Consider the following 14,966-nt stretch of genomic DNA (forward strand, 5'->3'; position numbering starts at 1 on the left):
ATATGGGGTATCATAATTTGAATTATAAGTATAATTTGGATGGAATAACTTTAATAGTGTTATGAAGGAAAGGGATCTTGTTGTAGTAGTTGATCAGTCTATAAAGTCATTCAAGCAGTGTGCTGTTGCTAGTAGTAGGGCAAATAGGCTTTTAGGTTATATCTACAGAAATATTGAATACAAGTCTAAAGAGGTTATAATTTCATTGTACAGATCACATTTGGAATATTGTGTTCAGTCTTGAGCTCCTTACCTTAGGAAAGACATTGAACTGTTGGAAAGGGTACAGAGAATGGTTGCTAGAATGGTGCCTGGGATAGATGGGTTGTCATACTACGAGAGGCTGAAATCTCTCAAATTGTTTTCTCTTGAAAAAAGAAGAGTTGGGAGGGGGATCTGATTGAGATGGTTAAGATTATAAAGAGAATTGTTGTGTTATGCATCATCTTTTTTCATATTTAACAGTGAGAATAGTAGTGCTAGGGGACACAAATATAAATCTTGGCAAGGTAGGAGTCATCTTCAGCTAAGACAGTTTCATTTTTCTAACAGGGTGGTTGGCCTTTGAAATGGGTTGCCTTTAGATGTTGTAGAGGCAGTAAATTTAAGTGAGTTTAAGAAAAAGCTTGATAAGTATATGAATGATAAGGGCTGGCTTTAAAATATATATATTTTTTAATTATTTTATATTTGTTTAGAAGATGGAACAGCCGAGATGGACCAATATGTCCCATGTTGTTCCAAAACATTATGTTATGTTATGACTTTCTAGTACAAAAGAACAACGTAAAGTCATTATCTTCCAATTATAATCATACATATACTGTATAAATGTATGTTTCATTATATCACACTGACACACTCAGACATTAACATACCAAGTAACAACTTCAACTCCTTACAAAAAACTACCTCACTTCTGTCAATAAAATCAACCCTGGTGCTTATCCCCAGGTGGCGTATCTAAACCAGGGGACCACTGAACATTTTTTTGCAGACAAGTTGCATATTGCAGCCACAACCAAGATTGGTTGCTAGACTACAAGTGGCTTCAGAATTCAGTATGTTGAGATGGTACATTTGCTTCAACTTAAATACAACCATTTATGTTTAGTACTAAAAGCCTGTGAATAAAATTATTTTCTGTTTTCTTTTCTTATAAAAACAAATGGCTACAACTTAAAACGAATGAGTTGGAATCTCCTAGAAAAGTGCTTCTGTAAGTGGTGTCTAAGCTTTAGATTGGTTCTGGTGTCAAAAACAAGTATATGCAGATATACACGAGTCAAAGCTATAATTTTAAAATTTACTTGCTTTTATTTATCTTTTTTTCTTTTGAAAAACAAAAATGATGTAAAATACCGTCAAATTAAAGTTATATTTACGTCATATTTAAACATCAATATTTATGCAATATGATTAATGAATTTATAAAATGAAAGTATATAAAAATAAAGATATTTTTGAACCAGCTTATACAAATATTTGAAATGAAATAACCACACTGGTTTTTCAAACCTGAAGTACTCATAACCTTCAACAGAACCTTGGAAATGTCTCATTTTATCTGTTGAAAATCAGAATCAATGATGGAAATTACTTTCAGACATAAGTGTAGTGCAGTCATTTGGGATGTGAGAGGTACCAGGTTTGATCACTAAAGAAAAAAAAGTTGAAACACTATACAAATATTAGGGTCCAGTTAGTAGTTATCACAAGACTTTGAGATTAAACCTGAGAGAACAGACCTTTTATGTGAAAGAGAAAGAATATATGATAGACGGAATTATTAAATAATGTCATACCAGAGTACTAGTGGCTAACTCTTTAGCCCAGTTGGTAGTGCTCACTTGGCACTCAAGAGGTACAGGATTCGATCTCAGAAGAAGGATAAGCTGGATTACCATATAGCCATACCCACAACTAAATTTAGGATTCTCAAACACCATCAACACTTCATGCTCACGTTACTTTTCTTAAATGGTTTACCTAGAAATTTAATCTATTGCTTCTTTGCACAATTCACTTTTATGAGCTAACATTTTCCTTATCTGAAAATGAATTTCAGATAGATACTCACCTCTCCACAGAACTGATAGCTGTCACTTTGCACTACTGCTGAAAAATATTTGTGCATAAGCCAAGCCTTGATTGAAACTTCCACCCCATATGTACTAACATTTACTGAACCAGTCTATGATGCAAACAGCAATAGACTATAGTCCTCCACCAAAAGGAAAACCACATCCTTCATGCTCTATATAACCCATAAGCACCTTGTGCATAAACAAAGACTCATTTTTGATGAGGCAAAAGAAACACACTGTAAAGTGGGTAGGGCAGGTGGGATGTTCTGTGCAGAGATGAGTATCTAATTGAAATACATCTTCAGGTAAGAAAAATGCTGAATTCAGGAATTTTCCTCTCTATAGAATTGAGAGCTAGAATTCCACATTGTTAAAATGGTGGAGGGATTGTACATAAAGAAATGAAAATATGAGCTCCTTTCTGATAACATAGCATCAGAAAGAGAAAAATCATGGAGCATGTCACCTATTGGGAGAGGGGAATTAGTGGGGTATCATTTAGAGGGAGACTGTATTCATCTTATATGACAAATGTACTTCATCCAAGAGAAGTGGTAGAGAAAAAGGTGCAATCAAAAGAGCTTCCTGCATGTGTTAAAGTATTGAATAGGTGGCTGGAATGTAAAGACTTCTGAACTGCTCTGCATATCTCAGTGGTCAGGAAAGCATGTATGTGTATTGTATCTCGGAAATAATAAGTCAAGCCATATTCGACAAATAAGCATGTGCATAGAGAAATCATCCTAATGAAAATGTGACCCATCCAAGTAGTATAACCAGGTGATATGTGTACTTCACTTTCATGTAAACACTACAGCCCTATTTCTGATAAAGGAGTGTATCCATTCAGTTTCATACCAGTGAGATTACACCAACATGAAGAGAATCTTCCCACATCCACCTCCTCAGTTGCTTGGGACTGGGGAAGCAAGGGTTTTTCCTTTACACTTCAAGAATAAGATGGAAGGGAGGAATATAAATAAGGGAGAAAGCTGGAGAGGTGTCTCGACCACAGGAATCATCACGTCACTTCTATATAAGGTTAAACACTGATAAGTCTGTACAATAGGTTGCTGTGAATAGGGGTAGCAAGTGCTACCCAGGTATGAAGGCAGGGTCACAGCTGGATTTTTCTTTTTTTGTCGTTTTTGTTCCTGAAGTACAGCCTGGAAGATAAAATATACATACACTGCTAAGATTGTCTTGCAGAAAACACCATCTCATCAGCCAGCACTGAGAAAAGGCAGATGGGCTGTTGATTATCCCCTACTCAAAGTGGATATTGGGAGAGAGAAGTATATCCTGTGAGGTAACACTGGCCAAAGCTTTATTATATCCAGATTATATATGTAAAGAAAGTGCAAGGTAGTTATGGAAGCTTTAAAAAAAAAAAGGATAATGAACAACTCAGAAGCATTTTAGACTGTAATGCAATGTAAGTAATGTGACACAAACATTTCTGAGGTCCTCCAATTCCCCACTTGTAAGATCTCATTCAGGTGATGTCAACAGCTAGAAGCAAAAGATGTGAAATGACATAATAAAAGATGGAAAGTATCATCACCCACAAAAGGAAACACTAACCAGATGAGTTTTTGGCCCAAACAGTCAAAGTGGAAAGAGATAAGTTATGACAAAGAGAAGAATCCCACAGCAGAAAAAGATGATGTAGACTGCCTCAAAAATGATAAGGTCAGAGTGATGGTACAGAGAAGAATGGAAAGGGAGGGTGATTGGAGAAAATATCTAATCACTCTCTAGGACAGCCCAAGTCTTGGGGAAAAAGGAATGGTCTGGAAATAAAATCAACAAATTCCTCTGATAAAGAATGCAGGAAACCTCCAAAGCAAAGTGTCAGAGTAACATCTCTCACAAGCAAGTAGGAGAAAATACATCATTAGGCAAAGATGCTACAGGAAACATGTGGCCAAAGGTTTGAACAGGGGGAACACTGAACAGATGTTCCAGTCCTAAAGAGGAATTTGATAGGGAGGACAGCTGGTGGGAAAGGTTCTGCAGAAGTTTATGAACTGGAGAAAGAAAAGAAGAATGGCCAGAGAAGAGATGGAAGGTCACTGATAAACAGATAGAAAGGGATTGTATCAATCCTATCTAAGAACAACCAGAGGCAGAGGTGTAATGGCCTGGACTGGTGACCTGGAAAGTGAAAACTGTGCAGTGAGGAGAGTCACGATGACAATGATGAGAGTACTCCCAAGTTACGAATAAATTCATTGAAACATCAAAGAATGTGAAGAATACTCCTTGGGAAGAATCTGGTCAGGGTAAAACAGCTAATCCATTACCAAGGTCAAAGCTTTGGGGATATTACAGGCTGGCAACTGAATTTGTTAGTTATGGGTTCAAAGGAGAAAGTCCAGAGTCTAAGAACAGAAGTCCTAAGAGCAAGTACCTTCTTGTCAATTGATGTAAAAAACAACAGTGGATTTTTTCTCAACAGATCATGCAAAATGACCAGGCAGATGAGACATAAGATTATGACAAGTGATTTGAGAATGTTAATATGGTGAGACTGCTTTGCTAGAAATCAGGCCCCAGGTGTCCAGCAAAATTTGTCCCATCCAGATAGGTGCAAGTCTGAGCAAGATGGGGGAAAATGGATGCCCAGGGATGTGCGGGACCAACTGAATCACCACAACACATAGAAGTGAAGAGGAGGGAGAGACACAAGAAAATAGTGCAGATTTCTGGACAGCTCCCAGTGATTAGCAAGAGTCCACTGAAGAGGATGTACATAGACACATTCAAAAGAAACATGTGATTTGAGAAAAGTCAGAGTACCCAAAATAAGACCCAGCCTCTCACAGAGGGAGATATAGAGGCATACATCTTTAGTAACCAGAAATTCAATGTCTTGAAGATGAAAAGGAGAAGGCAGAGTCTGCTCTGCAAATGAGGTAAAAAGACTCCCAAATGAATCAGATACTGGGTGGGTGGGGGAGGCTCAAGGTGCACTTGGAGAGCTTGACTAGCTAACTCAAACAAGACAATCCTGAAGATGAAAGGAGGTCACCGCTGAGGATGCTTATTTGGATGAGATGAGGAGCCAGTCATTCATACAGTAGTAGAAATTTAGACTTCATGACTGTATCCTCTGTGCAAATGCCATAAGAACTCAACCAAAAACATACATGGCCACAGCCAACCCAAAGGAAAAAGCCCAGAACTGAAATTTCCAACTGTTATGGATGAATCAGAGGAAACAACATGTGGAAAGTCAATCAGAAAGTAAAGAAACTCATTTGAAACATCTACCTTCATCACTTATAGCCCAGGAGAAAAAACCCATAACAGAGTGAAAAAAAAACATTCACTGGGAACTGAGAAGAAATGGGTTCAAGGACGATAGTTATATGATAAGTTGCTAATCTTCCATCTTCATAGGAATAAAAAAACAAAACAAATAGGAATAAAACCCCAGAGTGAAGTCAAGGGCCTGTTTTACAGCATCCATAACCTGGAGAGAAGATAAAACCTTCTCTAGGTGCCAAAGATGCAAAGGAACTAAGGAAATGGGGGAAAAAAAGAGATGGTTGAGTGTGGAAAGCCTGTGAGAAAGCACCTATGTGACCCAAATGTCTTATGCAATGGGAGTCCACAGATGCACAAATTAGGAGAGTCAAGCTCCCAAAGAACTAGAGCTGAGGGTTGGCTCCAGAATCAAGTCACCTCTTCAACTCATGACAACCAATCCTCTGAGAGTTGGAGCATCAGAAGGTAGTAAAGAACAAGGAGCAGGAGAGTGGGTAACCACAGATGATCCTAAAGACAAGAAACCTGTTGGAATCTCCTAGACTGAACAAAGCAGGAAACCACAGTGAACAGAGATAACTACTAACAAGATGCTTAAGCTTAGAATATAAGGAACTCCCCCAAAAACCTCATCACAAAAGAAGGATGCCACATGGAAGTCCCTGAAATAAGACTGAGAGAGACCATCTTCAAATAGTAAGGCATCCCACACAAGTAAATTAGAGAAACAAAGAAACCAAGTAAAATGGGACACTGAAAAGAAATAAAAGCCAAGATGGAGAATAGGGAGTTACGACTGTTTCCAGTGAATCTGTCAAGTCACAATGTACAGCCTTCAAAAGATGAAGCATGGACAGATAGTGAAATCTGAGCAAAATGAAGACAAGCAGATTGAAGGTTAGAAAGAAAAAAAAAAAGGTGAACAAAGAGATACCCAGGTTGGGAGAAGAAACTCAAGGGACTGAAGCTCAATGAAAGAAGAACCATGACCATATGCAACAAAATAAGATTCTCAAGGTTTATGAGGACAAAGCAGCTGGGGTTTAGTACAAAGTTGAGACAAACTTGTATCAGCAAGATGAACAAGAATATCAGTGGAAAGGAAAAAGAGAAGATAGTCAAATGTACAAGGTGGCTCAACAGCAAGGTAACCCAAGATTCAGTAAAAAAAAGTACTGGAGAAAGATAACGTCAAATACCTGAGTAATCAAAGCAGCAATGGATGATGTAAGTGACCTGTTTCTCATTGGGAAAGAAAGAACCTAAAGCAAAAACAGGTGATGTGGTAGGGACAGTTGGACAAAATAATCAAAAGACAAGATAAACTCAGCTGAAACCACAGGGGCAGGAGGTTTGGAATTTGGATCAAAGATCAAAATGGAACCAAACACTTAATCACACAATGGCATTAATATCACTGACCATCAGAGTGCTTCCAGTCACCTTTGAAACAGTAGAAGATGACCCTTGTGGAGTGTTAGGACCTTGGGAGGTATCAGAAATGTGGATGCACAAATTCTTGGGTGAACCAATCAACAAAACCACTTAGATTTTTTGAAATATGTCTAACATTTCCATGGTATATAGGATATAGTCACTGACATAATGACAAAAACTGTAATTTATTTTTTGAAACTTAAAGACTGCATGAAGAATGTTGGGGAATATTCCTTTAAACCATATCACAAATTCTGAAACATATTTCACATCTCTCAATTTGATTAAAACAAAAAATTAAATAAATGAAAGAAAATAATTCATCTCAGAAGTTCTAAGTGAAATGTTTAAATTTTCTTACAAGAAAATAAAGACATCTCTGAATGATCAGTAAAAGTTTAAGAGAAAAAAGAGCAAAAATTCTCTAATTCATAATGAAAAACACATCAAAATCATAAGCAGTGCCAAGGAAAAGACAAGCCTTTCTTAATATACAAGATGTTCATGGACTCCACAGCACATGAAAGATACAGTCTAATTATAACAGCAACATAGACTGGCACAGTACATGTTAATACATGTAGAAGTGGGAGTTTCAGTTAAGGCATGGTGTATGGGTAAAAATGTTTTCAATAGAGGCATAAGGTAATACATATCAGCTTTGTGGAAAGATGAGTAGCATTTCTGACCACCATATTTGTTTCTTGTACTTATTATATACACAAGTACAAATATGTAGAGTTATCTGACAAATTATATGCAATGAAAACCTCAAAGACCAATGCTTATCCTAATGACATACTGCAATAAAAATTTACTTTTTTAAGTAAATAAACTTACCAAATTTTTCTTTTGATGGAGGTAGAATAGTCATTAGTACTGTATACACCAGAATCTTATCTGCACTGCTACAAGATGTGTAGGTATAGACACAATCAAATTTTATCACGACCTTTTCAGAAAGAAATATATGTACATGTACATTTTCTGATACTGAAAGGTGTTATTTTGGGTAGATAGTTGATGGCTATTCTTGCTTATTACCATCAAATTTTATTCACCCATTGAGAAAATAACTAGCAGAGAAAATGAACAGATGTAGATCAATTTACTGTGAAAAATTAAATAAATACATTCAAGCAGACCTCTATCTTGGAAGATACTCTGAGCCTACCTAATTAACAGTAATGAAATAAGATCAGTTAAGTACGTTTATACATGAATTGTAATAATACCAGATACAGTGCAATATGTAAAGAATATGCAACTTACTAGACTGATTATGATAAGGCCACACAATCCTTGGGTTACCTTCTTTAATAACAATGTCACCTACACAAATTCAGAAAAGTTACATATGAATAGCAAAAGATCAGAAAATCATTAGTTCTGCTAATTCTAGATGGTGCACTGAGCAGATGTCTTTTGAATACCAGCACAACACTGAATGCAATCTTAAGACAGACTCTGTGCTCCAAGGTTCAAGGTGTGAAGAAAGGGTGTAATACCACTAACACAAAAAACATGAATTAATAGTTGTCTGTATGCTAAACACCTCTGGTATGTACATCATCATTAATTTAATAAAAACTTTGCAATGGTCTACAAGTTGTTGTGAATTTTTTAGTTTTATTAATTAATAAGTATTAATTTACCACATGACTAGATATAGGTTTAATTACACTTTTACCAACTGCTAAGTTATAGGATAAGTACAATGTGCCATGTGTTTAGTTCAAATATACTGCAGAGTTACCAATTATGAGGATTTAGTACAAGTTATTGTGTTTAGTTTCAAGTACAGAGCTAGTTTGTGTTTTCTTTTTTCCAACTTACAGTGCTACCATGTGTTCGTTTATAGGCTCATTACCTTGTCGCTACCTGTTGGTATGGCTCTAGTATTTAGATTTAATTATGTGAGAGTTACTATCAGTTGATTTGTAAGTACAAGTACAGAATTATTGCCCATGTTACAATTAGTTTTGTTTTAGTAGATGTTCAGGCATCAGATGTACCAGATATTGCCACATATAGTGGGTAAGCTAAGAGATCATCAAGCAGAAAGAGGACACTTTGATAGAAAATGTTATTACAGGGTGAAAACAACACAGATATGCCTAGTTACTGGATATAAGCAGGACTGAATGGCATAAGGTCCTACATGAGAGATTAATATTGACATTGGAAGGGTATCTTTACACCTTATTGGCAGTGCTTACTTACTTCAAGTATGCCAGTTCCAATAAAACAAGCTACTGGCATGGTATCATCCACCTGCCAGCTGTTTTGTTAGAGTGGACAGGTCTAGGAACTGGAGATGTGAACAGTGAGTGGTTAATGTATTGCCTAAAAATAACAACACATTGAAATACAATGTCCAGGCATGCATAAAATTGTATCAGTTTCACATTATGATAGGTTACTATGATTTCAGGGGTATCAGAGGAAGCAAATACTGTTTTGAGAAGTTTTTGAATTTCATGACATCAATACTCTTTTAAGAAAGTTATCATTTTCCTAAATGGAAAATGTATTTCCTATATTACTTACCTCTGCTGACACTATAACTGTTTCTCAATCTCCAGGGTTTTTACTCTATCCCCATCCAAGCATTGAAAACGTTTGCTCCAGTATTTTATAACCCACTCAAATGCCCTTGGGAAATTCTAATTTGCAAAATTCTCCACCAACTTCAATGTGTCATCTATCTAGGTACTTTATATATGTATATAAGCACCTCATTCAGATAATGTAATCTCTTTTTTGAGATATAATTTGGCTTTTAGTGAAGAGGTAGGGCAGGAAAGTGTCAGCAGAGGTAAGTATTATTGGAATTACATTTTCAGTTTAGGAAAATGTTAACTTACATAACATACATACCTCTGCTGACATTATAGTTATACTCCCACATTGAGAAAGTGGAGGGACCAGTGCAGGCATAAACCATATAGAAAGCATCTGTATAGAAGAGGAGTGTACCAAGATTAAGATGGTACAAGAGTGGGGGAACTGCACTTCATCCAACTCAGGTATGCCCTTCACCTAGAACTCAGTTCCTATATCAAAGTGGCGGTCCATAATAATAAGGTAATACCTTCTGGTAAGTGTCCAGATGGTCTTATGGAACCTTCCATTTTGACAGAGCCTGTTGCACCCTGTAGTAGTTATAGTTAAAGTGCTTACTAGTGCAAAACTGAAAAAGAAAGCATACCTGCCAAGGCAACACTCCCCACAGAAAGGGATCCAGTGAAAAATAAAGGGATTCTGGAAATAAAAGAGTATATGAGTGAGGAAAATACTCACCTCTGGTTAAAATAGCTACAGGGAGTAGTTGATAACCCTCAGAAGAGGAAACTGCTGGATCATGTAAGTAATGAGATAGGAAAGTATTAGGAATAGTTCACAATGTCTTCCTGAGGGCAATTCAACTGCGTGGCTAATAACATAGAGATACGACGAATGTGGTGAGATGTGACGCACAAAACATTCCTCTCCTGTAATGATAATCCATTATAGGCCATGTGAATCATTTTATGAAGCCACCTAGTTAGGGTAATGGGAGATAAATAATTGGAAATAGAAGGATTCCAATGAATGAACAATCGATTCCTACTACCTCGAAACTAGTCAGTACAAGCCACATAAAACTTAAGGGTCCTAATAGGACATAACAAATGATCAGGAGTGGTCATAAAGGTAAGAAATGGCTGGCAAATGGATTGATGAGAAGGATCTTTAACCCTTCCCAGAGTCTTGGGAAGAAAAGACCTAATGGGGTTAAACCAGGATAAATGTGGAATGATAGAGAGTCTGATGCACATGGACTGCAAACAACTCTGACCAATGATGTCCACAAGCCAACAACAACAAAATAATAGAATTTAAGAGAAAGGTGAAACAAAGAATACGAAGCTAAGGGCTCAAAGTGAGGATGAGACAATGCATGTAAAACAACTGTAAAATCCTAATCTAATAATTGAAAAGGTCATTTGAGTTGAAGAATACGAAAAGATTAGAGTAGAACTGATAGTACTGATGATTCAAAAACCTTCTGATATTTGGAATAGTGAAAAATATTGGATAAGGATGCCTTATATAAAGCCACTGTAGACGATGCAAGAACCCTCTCAAATACCCAAGTCATAAAATGGGGTATGGTAGATACTTTTAATACACCACTGACGATAAGTATTCCATTTCCGTTGATAAACGGCTATGTTTGGCCTATGGAGAGACTTAATTAAACACAGAGAAACCTTAGAAGTTAAACCCTTATGTTGGGCAAAATACTGCATAACTTACGAGCATGAAGATTGAGTTCCAAACATCTGGGTAGAGAATGTCTGATCGAGGTCGTCTCAACAGAAACTGCCAATGTGGAAGAGGTGGACATACCTGCAGATACCAAAGAAGTGGAAATCATATTTGAGCTGGCCAATATGGTGCAACCAAGAGAACTTGACAGGGAGTGGAGCGAATGATAGTCAGAACATCGGGCAATAGCCAAATTGGGGGAAAGGCATACAGACGTAAACCTGTCCAGTCTTGACTGAATGCATTTACTGCTAACTCTTGAGGATGATGTATCGGAGACCAAAACAACTGCAGTTGAGAATTCCAATGAGTTGCAATGGCATCAATCATTAGAGACCTAAACTGAGAGCAAATCTACTGAAAAACCTCATGATGTAGCATCCATTCTGTCAGAAGAACCTGGTTGGGTCGAGACAAGTGATCTGCAATTAAATTCATACCTCCTGGAACATAACATGCTAAAAGACTGATATAATGGTAATAAGGCCAGTAGAGAAGAACCTGGTTGGGTCGAGACAAGTGATCTGTAATTAAATTCATACCTCCTGGAACATAACATGCTAAAAGACTGATATAATGGTAATGAGCCTAGTAGAGAAGATCCAAGGTAAGAAAACAAAGGTCTCGAGAATGTGTGCCTCATTGATAAGAAATTTGAGATACCACCGTGAAATTGTCGGAATGCATCATGACAATTTTTCCCTTCAAGAGAGACAGACCTTGAACCATTGTCCGGTGTACTGCAAGGAGTTTGAGAATGTTGAAATGGAGGGTAGACTCGTCTTTTGTCCAAATACCTTGGAACTCCTGACCTTGAAGATAAGCTCCCCATTGCTGAAGAGATGCATGTATGAATAGATGGATCTCGGGACGAGGTGGTGGAATGGGTACCCCAACAGTAGCGTTGTTCTGATCCAACCACCATTCGTAATTGATGATGTTGCTCCTGAGTAATGAGACAGGATGAACCAAAGGATTGAAATGCATGATCCATTGATCACACAGTGACCGCTGAAGGGACCTCATATGTGCTTGTTCCAAAGGAATGAGAGGTTTGAGGATTGCCTACATCTCCAAAAGAGAGAGAGAACCATCCACACAGTAGGAGAAGAAGACATGAATAAAAGCCTGATGGGTTTTCCATGGCTAGAAACCTGATAGGGGTTGGTTGAGTACAACTTGAGTATTGAAAGACACACTCAGATATATAAGATATCGTGTTGGTGACAGAATAGATTTCTCCAGTCTGATAAGGAAGCCTGCTTTTTTAGCTTCTGAAAGGAGAATCTGAGAGTGTTGTTCTGCTAATTGACAGGATGGTGCCAGAAGGAGCCAGTCATCCAAATAATAATGTGTGCACAGGCCCAAGGAATGCAGAAAATGAGAAAAAGCTTGAATAAATCTGCATTAGATATAAGGTGCTGATGCAATACCGAAAGGTAGAGCCCTGAACTGCAGCACCTGACCCTTGTGCACAAATCTGCGAAACCTCCGGGAAGATTACACTATGGGAATATGGAGATAAGCATCGGCAACATCGAACTTGGTCATCCAGAGCCCTGGTGCAAAGTGCCATCATAGGTTGAGAAAATATTGCATTGTAAAGTGAGGAGAATCTAAAAATTGGTTAAGTCGAGACAGATTGATGATTGGATACAAAACTCCTGTCTTCTGAATAAATGGGAATAAAGTCCTAGAAGAACAGGATTGACCCTTTCTACTGCCCTTTTGACTACCAACTTTCTTATGGCCTGGGAATGAAGCTCAACACGCCATGGAACTGTTATAGTGAAAAGGCAACAGGTTGAGTAGATAATGGTGGAAGTGATGTAAATTGAATGACCAACCCTGAAGCCAGAACATGGACTACCCGTAGATCTCTGGTAAAAGAACTACAAACATGGGCACCAGCATGAAGTGGCAAGGGGGGTCACTTGACCCCCTACCTCAATTTTCAAAAAGAAAAAAATTACTAGATATGTAAAATTATTCTTCTATGTTATTGGAAAATCATAAGGTATTTGTATTTCGATTTCAGATGTCCAGAAAGTTATGTAATCATGCTTTCACTACTACGCTGCCCACAGACTAGTCACAGATGCCGTTGTCGATGGTCCGCCTGAGTCAAAGATCCTAGAGAATACGGATGGATTCTATTACGAAAAACAATAGATCTGGGAACCAAAATAGGGAGTCAGGAAACACTATGAGCCAACACTCCCAAATTAGCACCAGAAAGGCTAGAAGTCAACGATGATAAAGAAAAATGTAAATAAATGAGCTGAATCAATTTGTGATTCTAAAGTCACTGGAACTCCAGTTTTTTTAAACAACATGGGACAGAGAAAAGGAGCTTCCCATAACTCCCTGAGGGCAAAAGACAATAAAGGAAAATTTTCTAACAAAGCATCTCTACCCAATAAATCCCAACAACAAACCAGCCAGGAAACCAGAGAAAGAACTGAAGAAGACAATCTGTCTGAGATACACATGAGCAAAATCCCCAACTCGTCCTCAACTTACTGAAGGGAATGTTGATAGGCTTCTGACAAAAGTATGATCGAAGATGAATACCTTGGGACAGTTGTGAGAGTATGATGAATCCAAGAAATTATGATCTGTTTAAAGTTATCACAGGTTCCAATCTAGACCCCCACAGGTCTAAAAGGGGGTCCGTCTGTCGAAAATGTAAATATACCTCCTCCTGGCAGTGATAAGCCAAAGCATGCTATTCCGATAAACTGGTGGGACAAGCTATAGCTATTCCATCACATAACTGAGTGGCAAATCTCCCAGCATGAATAGCAATATCAGGATGAGGAAGAAAACCACGTAGTCACTGGCCATTCTTTCTGCCAACAAGGAAGGAGTAGAGTCAAATGCAATACGAGAGACTTCCAAAACCCCCAACACCCAAATAACCAACTGATGAAAAGGGGCTGGAGGTGGCTGATCAAGATGATTCTCTGTTGAGGCTGACTTAGTAAAAGAGAGTCTAAATTCTCCCTAGCTGGTCCCAGGTCATTAGCAAAAGCTGCCTCAGAACTCCCTGGAGAGACACCCTCAGTCTGCATATATGTCTCCATCTCACAATGTATCATATCATGGACAGTTTTGACTGAGAGTGAAACCCTTCCATGGCCATTGACAAACACCATATAGCAGAGGTAAAAGAGAAGAGGCCTGGTTGGCCTCCATAGTAGAAACATTAACTCAGAAATTTATACTCATCAATACCTTTTTTTTGTTAAAGTAATCTATAAATATAAATGAAGATATAACTATAGTAATGCCAACCATGGTCAAAGTCACAATGTAAACTGTTAATAATCACAACACTCCTCTTTATAGAAACTTGTGATGAATGCTTTGTTGAGAAAAAGTGATTACATTATCTGAATGAGGTGCTTATATACACTGAGTGGTCAAAAGTAGATAGACACCTAAGTTTTCGTCATTTAACTCATTTATGCTAACTAATTTGTGTTCACAGAGCACTATTTAAATGAAAATAGTCCGCACACTAATTATATTGTGCTACAACATGCCTAGAACACAAGGTTCTCTCGAATTGTCAGATTTTGTTAGAGGAAGGATAGTTGGTCAAGCAGATGGTGGAATACGTCAGTGGCAAATTTTGCAGAATTTGGGAATCCCGCTTTCGACAGTCAACAGAATCATCGTGTAGTTCAGGAAACATGGCAAGGAAACAACTGAGCAGTGTCCGGGTCATCCAGGTTCATTGGAGAGGACAAAAAGGGCTGCCAAGAGGAGCATCGAAATGGATCCCAGATTAACGACTGCAGAAGTGGCCAAAGTTGGTTGGATGAGCCCGAAATCTGTTCAACGGATTCT

At 37.9% G+C, this 14,966-nt stretch overlaps 1 protein-coding gene across 3 annotated transcripts in view; it reads right to left on the reverse strand.

Annotated features, from left to right (window-relative positions):
- LOC106468415 (ras-related protein Rab-27A-like) overlaps positions 1-14,966 on the reverse strand; it is a 47,161-nt gene that overhangs the window by 24,598 nt on the left and 7,597 nt on the right. For 2 of the 3 annotated variants that reach the window (XM_022396753.1, XM_022396752.1), the window contains exon 1: positions 7,638-7,721. The exons of the other annotated variant lie outside the window; for it this stretch is intronic. In XM_022396753.1, the coding sequence (XP_022252461.1) occupies positions 7,638-7,671 (34 nt within the window). In that variant the 5' untranslated portion in view covers positions 7,672-7,721. Of the gene's footprint in view, positions 1-7,637; positions 7,722-14,966 lie in introns of those variants that run through there. 3 annotated transcript variants of the gene reach the window in all.

The sequence above is a fragment of the Limulus polyphemus genome, unplaced genomic scaffold (genome assembly GCF_000517525.1).
Source record: "Limulus polyphemus unplaced genomic scaffold, Limulus_polyphemus-2.1.2 Scaffold2999, whole genome shotgun sequence".
Classification (NCBI taxonomy): Eukaryota; Metazoa; Arthropoda; class Merostomata; order Xiphosura; family Limulidae; genus Limulus; species Limulus polyphemus.